This window comes from Mizuhopecten yessoensis, unplaced genomic scaffold (genome assembly GCF_002113885.1).
Source record: "Mizuhopecten yessoensis strain PY_sf001 unplaced genomic scaffold, ASM211388v2 scaffold11005, whole genome shotgun sequence".
In the NCBI taxonomy this organism is placed as follows: Eukaryota; Metazoa; Mollusca; class Bivalvia; order Pectinida; family Pectinidae; genus Mizuhopecten; species Mizuhopecten yessoensis.
In genome coordinates, this window is record NW_018408831.1 from 319,230 (window position 1) to 328,709 (window position 9,480).

Below are 9,480 nucleotides of genomic sequence, written 5' to 3' on the forward strand. Positions count from 1 at the left end.
CCCCCCCCCCCCTTACTGCCGCCAGTTTTAATTACCCAAGATTTCTTACTGTTCTCACTTGGTACTCCGTTACTGCCGGTTTTAATTACCCAATATTTCTTCCTGTATAAACTTGGCCCCTTCCTTACTGCCGGTTTTAATTCATCGTCTTTTCTTACCGTTTACGCCTTGCTCTCCTTTTCTACCAATATCTCCTTTTCGTCCTTTACTTCCAGGTAAGCCTTGTGGGCCAGAATTCCCTGTTGGTGAAGTTATTTATATGCCTTTAATTATAACACTTACCTTTTTGATCGTATCCAACAAGATAGACAATACAGATTAAAAACTGATGTAAAAGAACTAGGAGAACTAGAACATACTTGTACCTTGTACCAAACCTAAATATATAGTGTAAAATCCATTCTATATTAATTAATTTTAAACTTTTGTTGAGGTAAATATCGACCTAAAAACAGTAACCGAGACAAAAATTACATGAATATTGACACATTTTAAAGTTATTTTCACCTTTCATGCCGATATGTCCAGTGTCTCCTTTTGGTCCCGGTAAACCAGCATCCCCTTTTGGTCCCAGTAGACCAGCATCTCCTTTTGGTCCAAGTAGACCAGCATCCCCTTTTGGTCCAAGTAGACCAGCATCCCCTTTTGGTCCCAGTAGACCAGCATCTCCTTTTGGTCCCGGTAGACCAGCATCCCCTTTTGGTCCCAGTAAACCAGCATCTCCTTTAGGTCCCGGTAGGCCACTGTCACCCTTGTCTCCTTTCGTGCCAGCATTTGCTTATTAAAGATGAACGTTAGACCAACACATGTAAGTTTGACTCGCATATCACACTTAGACCAGTATATACAAAACCTTTTGCTGGTTCTACTGATGAGCGATGACTTTGATTTTCCCCATTTCTCTTAGTATTATTACCTTGTCAAAAATGTTCATTTTCGTATGTCCATATCTGCATTGAATTTCCGCTATGTGAACATACACAATGACAATAGCGCCGTAAGTACTACGCATGTCAAGCAATAAGAAGTGATATTTGTTTGACGAATGTCAGGCGATAAGAAGTGATATTTGTTTGACGAATGTTAAGCGATAAGAAGTGGTATCTGTTTGACGAATGTCAAGCAATAGGAAGTGATATTTGTTTGACACCAATTGTGCATGGTCGATGTGAAACGTGGCAGTCCATATTCTTCAAATACTCACAGTGAATGATGTTTAAATAGTTAAGCAATGAATGTTTTAGCAAATGTTGTTACAGGATCATAACATTTACTAAAATATTCATTATTCAATTATATTTTCATTTTGATAGAGTATTAACGCTTCAGTAAGTTATTTCGAACAGATTTTTGAACTGCAAATTAAGTTTAAGATTGATGACGTTACAATAGCAAATGTTCTTATAGTATCACTACAACATTCACTTCCTCAATGCTTTGCAATGGAAGCATGCAGAGGATATGTAAATATTAATTAATGAACACTCGTTCGATATCTTCCAGTAATGTATTTATGTGTGTGTGTCAACTACAAGGAAACATATAATGAAATAGTTACCAGAGTTTGAACCTTGACCTTTCCAATGGTTCTGCAAGGAGAATGTTGGTTTGAACACTAAAAATAGAAAGTAAAAAAGTCTTAAATTGATTTGTTACGTGGATGATTTATTAAGCAAATATTTTTATTGGATCATCTACACATAGAAATAAGAAAATGTCTCCGTCAACTGATCATGTGATAAGTATGTGATCAGCTGCATAATAGTGGTTTCACAGTCACATAATTATGAATAAAGGGTTTGATAATGGTTTCCGTATCAGCTACTTAAATCAAAATGGTATGGGTGCATGTGGAGTGTTCATTTGAAACAGACTTGTGTTATGCATGATACAGTATATGTATTTTTTATAATGACGAGATTACAAATTGATTATGACGATGGCATACTAGAGTTTAAATTTATGTGAGAAAAGAATAATTTACTTAAGGTCAGATTTCTGTCTGGGCTGTGTATCATAAATACATTAGCCTACATTTATTATTAAATAGTATTTAAAAAAAAAAAACCCCAAAAAACAAGAGGCCCGATGGGCCTGCATCGCTCAACAAGTATTAATCTCACACTTATTACCTTAAAAGTGAACTAAAATGAAGCTCTTTGCCAAATACCAGTGTCAATAAATCTAAGTAATTCAAAAGACACCGGACCCTTGTGACCTTGAACGTTAAACAAGCTCATTCAAATGAACAAACTGTATAACCCTGCATATAAGCATGCAAGTTGCCAAATATAACCACCCTAGATATTGTCTTTATTGAGGTGAAGTCAGTTAAAGGTTTGAACATATTCGACCATGTGACCTTGAAAGAGAGGGTCAAGGCCATTCACATGAACAAAATTGATCGTTGCATGCTACAGGCCAAATATAACCATCATATGCATTTGGTTATTCAGAAGAAGTTGTTTAAATGTTTGTCAACATATTTGACCCATGTGACCTTGATTATGGTTGAAGGTAGTTTATTTGGAAACATTTGTAACTCTTATCAGAGCATGTAACTAGTCACATATCATAATCCTATGCCTTTTGATTAATCCGAAGAAGTTGTTTAAATGTTTCCAATGCATTTTTGAGATTTAACACATTTAACACTCGATTTTAATATGTTTCTCCGAGGGACATTGGATAATGAAGGTGATGTTATTTATTTGAACAGACTTAATAGCTCTGTAACTGAGCATGTTACAGACCAAATAGCATCACCTTAGACTTATTGGTTATTCAGGAAAGTTGCTAAAAGACAAAAACAAATTTAACACCTGCGTCATTGGTGAAGGTCATTTATTTTAACAAACATGACTTCCATCAACCATGTAACTGGTCAAATATTAAAACTCTTTTGACGTCACAGATTGACCCTGTTTAATGAGTCTTGTCGCTTCGCTGCGGATAACATGGAAAATGCCCCTGCGTCAAACGCTCAAATGACTACGGTTAATTATTGGCGCTAATTTTATCGAAATATGGCTGTATCGCCAATATCGTTTAAAGGACGACGCATATACAAAACGCAGTAAATCACTTAAGCATATAAGAACAAATAAATAATATTAAACAACTAATCTATAGTTACAATGTATAGGTGGATCGAACGGCGTTTTTAGAATGTTCATGCTGGTATAAAAAAAATAAAAAACGCCGTTCAATCCCTATATGGGTCTTGTTCAAAGTAAAGAATTGACACCGGACGGACGACAGACAGGCGGACGCCAGACGCCGCACCACGATATATGCTCAATAGGTGAGCTAAACAAATCACACTAATAATAGTGTATATATTTTGTTAAATATAGACGTCCTTATCACGATTATGAGTTCATGAGTCCTTACTTGTTCCGTTCCAGCTCTGCCGCTGTTCCTCCAGAGGTTTGCCAAGATTTCGACTCTTTCGAAGGTTCATCATCTCTTCTTGTTTTCTTTAAAAATCATAGATAATTATATTAACTGATACAAGCTTTGGATTCCATCGTAAACAAAAAGTGACAATGTATATTTGTTTTTATCTTTTTTCTCTCCAAAAAGATAGTTCTAACATAGGTAGTTGCACGATATATCGATACGTTACTACAAATTTATATTTATTTTTCTAAACACAGATTACCTCATGCCTGTTAACTCGTCTGAGAGACCATTAAACTTGGTTTCTAGATCTTCGTGTCTTTGTCTCAGATTGCCGAATTCTCTGATGACATTATCCAGAACACCGTTCAGCGTCAACATCTGATGCTGTAGAATCTCTACCTGTGTCGTGATTGGTGTAGCATCAGTCAGTACGGTGGCCATCAAAACGAGCATAAGGGCACCTGCCGCCATAGTTGACTTACAGTGTCCCGGTTCCTGAACCGCAGACCGAGATATTATCAGCGACACCAAAGCACCAATATTTACTATAGTGTATAGCGATCTAGATGGCATTGTACCATCTGCCCTTCTCCCACAGGACGAAACACTAGGTTTATATATATATTTCTATCGTTGCAAGGTTAACGTGCACTCTTTTTCTTTGGATTATTGGCCTTTTGTAACTAATAAAAAGACAAAACTTAATATGAATAGGGGTCATGTATACAAGTTCTATACACTGATAAAGTCAGAGAAATCTTGTAGTATATCATGGTACATGAAACTTGTTTTAAAACATTCTTGAGGGGAAAAAAGGAAATAATTTAAAAAATGTTCTAACTATCAACAACAACAACAAAAATCAATAAAAAAAACACCAGAAATATTGATAAGTCAGGTGAACTTTTATATTCATATATTCATTTTTCTTCCAATTTTTCTAGAACAAATCAGTCCCTCTTCAAGATTTCTTTATAATTAATGAGCTCATCACTCATATTTTAAAATCATGAATGGAATTATTTCAATTGAAGAAAGCGGTAAAAACCTACAATTTCAATTAAAAATCATTATATACACGGGGCATTGTCGCCGCTGTTCAACTTCTGCCTTTTTCGCCCTATGTTCTACGGGTGAGTTTATCATTACAGCGAACATTAGTAAACAGCATAATAAACCTAGTGGCCAAATGTGAAGGGCGAATATGGATTTTAACTTACAGTGGATGGTCGGGTGGTCGGGTGGTGCAGTGGATAGCGCACTTGCCTTTCACCAAGGCGGCCGGGGTTTGATTCCCCGATCGGACGTGAAAAGATTGGGGTCACCTGCCCGATCACGTCGGTTTTCTCCGGGTACTCCGGTTTTCTCCTACACTAAGACCCCACACGCGCTAACATTCGGGCCCACAAGAGTGATTCATATAAGTTGAAATAATTTGTTTCATAATTGTTGTAAAATAAATAAAAAATTTATATATTAAAAAATAAATAAAAAAATAAAAATATGGATTTTACTGACGTCGGGCAAAGGTCTGAAGAAAATCAACAATTCTGTTTTTTTCAAAAGATGTTTTGAGACAAAATTATGTTATACTTCAATTTTGAGATCGCATAATAAAAGCCGCACTCAGGATAGCTTCAAGAACATAACTTTTCGCAAGACATTTATTATTTTATGGAATTTTAACACTTTCAATACACAATGCGAGATACATACGGTGGTGACGTACTACCCCGATTAACCTCAAGATCATCACTCAATTTTGATTTATTAAATACATTAATTTGTTTATGAGCTCTTTGTCGAAATTATACTGAATTAGAGTGCAACTTGATACAGTAAGCTCATACCATTGCCGGTATAAGTGTATGCCAGTAAGCTAAATATTTTTGTCAATTAAACTTTGGAAAAAAATAATTTCTGTCAATTGAGATATTCATGTAATCCCAGTCGAGGCAGAGATATCGACTCTTATATATAAAAAGACTGTATCATGTTTATACCTTCCGCAACGTGATGAACAGTTTATTTTTCAATAATAAAAACAACATGACCTGGTATTAATCTCACATTTAAAAGTAGACTAAAATACAGCTACAGGGAAAATATCAGTGTTTGACTCAAAAGAATATTTAAAAAGATTGAAACATAGGACCCCTGTGACCTTGAAAGTCGAACAAGGACATTAAGTTGAATAGACTTTATAGCTTTTCATCCCAGTATGCTTCTGGCCGAATATCATTACCCTGGACCTTTTGGTTATTCAGAAGTGATTAAAAGATTTCAACATATTTGATCCATTTGATCTTGAAAATGGGCGAAGGTCATTCATTTGAACAAACTTGGTAACCCTTCATCTAGCATGCTACTGGCGAAATATCAACACCTGGTCCTTTTTGTTATAAAGAAGAAGTCGTTTACAGATTTCAAAATATTTGACCCCTGTGAACTTGATTTTACGGCATAAGCTCACTTGCCCTTCGGGCAGGTTAGGTAAAAAAGAATATGACAACCATTCCTGTCGATGATTCTGCCAACAGGTCACTAACTGATGTTATACGAGGTATCAGGGGGACAAGGAAAATAAATTAAGGGCCCTCTTAAATATCCCTTAAATAGGGGTTTCGGGGGCATATGTTTCAATTAGAATATTTAATATTGAAAATCCTCTTCCAGCATTCAGTAAGCAAATTATCCCCACAAAAGTTTGCAGAGAAGTAAAGTTTGATTTCAAATTATTCAATGTACCATGAGCATTAAGGAGCACGTTTGAGGAAAACACGATTCTTGCAAGGGGACTGAACCATTCTTCCGATTATGTAATCTGATAATACCACTACATTGTGGGTTTCCTCCTTAAAAGCAAAGAAAGAGAAATTATTTGGACAATATAAGTCATGCCATTTTCCTCATTGTAGACAATAGAAAGAGTTAAGACAGAGGTAATACACCGTGGAGATTGTATTTGCCAATACATTACAATTGATTACTGACAATATATGCAACAATGTCATAGTGTTATATGCACATCTCAAGACTTTTCAGAATGTCCTATGAACGGATGGAAGGGCTGGCAACCCTACCCCTGCGAAACGCAGTTCTTATGGTCAGAAACAAGAACTGTATTTGAACAGTTCAAGCAGTCAGTGTATCGGAAAAATCCGAAATCCTACTTTAAATAGGAATATGAATTTTAAGATGTTGATAGATTCTATGAAAATCTACGCCAAGTTATGGGCAAAGATTGAGCATGATAAATTGAATTTACTCTCATAAATATATCGGTTCCATCACTCACAACAGACCTAGCATCCTGAAATCGAAACAGAAGACCAAACAGAAGTTGGCGTTGCATGATCTCTATATCTAAACAACACTTACCAACCTGCATGATAAACGGTGGTGACGACAGATCCTTATCTGCCTTTAAACTTCATTATTCTCTGTTTGCCGAAAGAACTTAGAGTGCTTAAAGAAATCAATTTTATTCTTTATATATATATACATATACATTTTCCAGATATTTGAAAGACGAAATACTGGCTCATCATTCTACTCCATAACAATATTTCAAAGGATACTGACACGCTTCTATTGTATTTGTTTCCAATATTTCGGAAGAATCCATACTAAATACGTTTTCTCGCCATCTCTACTAGATGGTCAATGAAGTCATCATACAATCGTTGTAAGTATAATTAAATCAGGGTCAGTTGGAATGTGATTTTTGAAGAACTTAAATATATTTTTTAGTCAATATTTAGCATTCTTTTCTCAGAACCTGTTCTTCTATCAGATCATTTCACATTCCACTCTGTCCACTACAATGCGTCATCTATCTGAAGGCATGCCATCGTTCATTACTGTATCTTCTTCAAAATATGCGATCGGCAATTTACAGATTTAACTTTTTTAAAGGGAGAAACAGGAGAAAAAGGCAAGATAAAATTTTGGTTGTACATTTTTTTCAGCAGATTGTAACCGTTCCAATGGAAACAAACAATGCCTCGCTCCTATTTTCGATAAATATCCAATCAACACCAAATACGGATTAGACACAAAACCCAGAACCTGTTTGAGAAGAATAGGCTCGCATGGAGATCTAAGAATACCTAAACGTGAACCCGATATTAGAAGAAAACTATTGGGAACTCTTAATAGTGGTCCCTTAATACAGGTTGTCACGAATTGCAGGTCGCCATGAAATTACTACCATGGGAAACGTTAAAAATGGCCTCTGACAGCAGGTGGTAAAACATGTTGAATGTTTTATTAAAATGATCAGAATTATTTACCCCAGTTTAACCGAAGGTAGCAAACATGAACACAAGCCGAAAGCTTTGTGCATCTTACGCTATCAGAGTAAATATATTCTGTGCATTCAAACGTTTAAAACTGAAGGTGATTTACATATATACGTTAGCAAACGGTCAAACCTATATTAATAATTTGAAAGGGTAGAGAAAGGTTCAAGCTGCCCTGGCTATCCCGACCTGCACTAGGTCAGGTATGGTAGCATTTCAAAGGATGCTTATATTTCAAGTAAAACAACTTGTGCATTTTTTTATTGGATTATTTATTAATTATTGTGCATATAAGAGAAAACCCGAAAATGTTGTGAAGGCATTAACAAGAACTTCACCCTGATCGTGGTAGTTGTCATGTACTTGGACCCATATTTTATCGTTCACCTGCAGCTCAACAAGAACCATGTTGGACCCAGAACCATACAGTTCTTTGTCTCCAGAATAGATGTCTAGGATACCGTAACCATTCCGAATAAGCTCGACTTCGACCACTCCGTTCCTTTCGACGAGGATAGTTACAGAAAATACATATAACCCTGCCACTTGACAGGTGAATATACCAGTATTCCCATCATACCCCGTCCCTAGTTGAACCAGGCCGCTCCTCATAATGATAATCTCATTGTCAGTCAGAGATCCTAGATCGTTTCGTAGTTTGGCATGGAAAGCAACTTTCTGCTGTACGCCTGTAATGCAATCCGAATTTACTGTAGCATCTGAGAAAAATGACGACTGAGAGTTATCCTTCTTTTTAATATACATACAGGCTTTTGTTATGATATTATGATCAATGCTGAATGATACTATCTTATGAGGTACTATGTCATTACAATAAAAACAAAGTAAACGGAAGTATCTATTTAAGTCGAGACAGAAACCAAAATAAAGGAAGTATTAACTATTTCTTTCATTTTGAAATTATCAGTGGTATCAAAGTTTCTTAGTTTGTCGAAAGATATGTAGAAACACAGCAAAAAGGGGAAAGATTTCTAAAAAAATGCTAACTCTGAAAAATCTAATTTATGTGGATTTTTAATTTTGTTGATGTCATAGGTATTCTTCATCCACGAATTCATACGTCCACGAAGTAATTACAAGGTTTATATAACGTAATCCTGCGTTTGAGTACTACTCGTAATACACGAATTCATTTACCCACGCAATGGCATGTTGTCGGGAAACCATGGAATGAAGGCCCCACAAAAATAGCTGATTTCACAATATAAAGTATAAATTTACAATCTTTAGGTTAACGTTGTATCGTTGTGGTTAGTTATCTTGCTTATCTTACTATAACCATGCGGTTTATCAAAATAACGAGTTTGGAAATCTTTTTTCTACCATATCATGGCAAGAATATTTTACATGTGATTTTGGCTATTCCCTGTTATGATATACTTGTTCAGGTTATACGACATAAACTAAAACGAACACAACCCAAGAAGTGATGACGTCGTATACCTCAATGTTTGTGCGGTATTTCAATTTCTATTGGATGAAATAACTCTTTCATCTCTTAAAAACAAATTAATTTAGTATTGAATAACAATGACGGATGATGATTTAATGTGCCAACATGTTAATGACTGGAAAACGTATATTTGATTTTTTTGTATTTCGCTAATTTACAAAATTAAAAATATTTCATTGTGTACTCGTATATTTAAATATATGCCCGATATCGTAATTGCTGTCTTCGCTTGGTTCCCCATTACTACCGGATTTAATTACCTTAGGTTTATTATTGTTCACAATTGCCCCCCCCCCC

General features: G+C 35.6%; 2 protein-coding genes across 2 annotated transcripts in view; both read right to left on the reverse strand.

The window, feature by feature from the left end:
* Positions 1-94: 94 nt before the first annotated feature.
* Positions 95-3,876, reverse strand: LOC110464522 (collagen alpha-1(XVII) chain-like). Its single transcript, XM_021519774.1, has 5 exons — positions 3,665-3,876; positions 3,394-3,479; positions 1,559-1,615; positions 508-777; positions 95-239 (listed from the first exon to the last, which is right to left on the reverse strand). The coding sequence occupies exons 1-5, from the start codon at positions 3,874-3,876 to the stop codon at positions 142-144; spliced, it is 723 nt and encodes a 240-aa protein (XP_021375449.1). The 3' UTR covers positions 95-141.
* Positions 3,877-7,973: 4,097 nt separating this feature from the next.
* LOC110464523 (complement C1q tumor necrosis factor-related protein 5-like) overlaps positions 7,974-9,480 on the reverse strand; it is a 3,599-nt gene continuing 2,092 nt past the window's right edge. Inside the window, exon 3 of the mRNA XM_021519775.1 lies at positions 7,974-8,398. Coding sequence (XP_021375450.1) covers positions 7,989-8,398 — 410 coding nt within the window. The 3' untranslated portion in view covers positions 7,974-7,988. The remainder of the gene's footprint in view (positions 8,399-9,480) is intronic.

Coding starts and splice junctions, on each gene's coding strand:
- LOC110464522 (XM_021519774.1), bottom strand. CDS start 3,876: ATGGCGGCAGGTGCCCTTATGCTCGTTTTGATGGCCACCGTACTGACT. Junction 1,616..3,393: donor GCAGAGCTGGAACGGAACAA/GTAAGGACTCAT, acceptor TTCTATTTTTAG/TGTTCAAACCAACATTCTCC. Junction 240..507: donor TGGACATATCGGCATGAAAG/GTGAAAATAACT, acceptor CTTCACCAACAG/GGAATTCTGGCCCACAAGGC.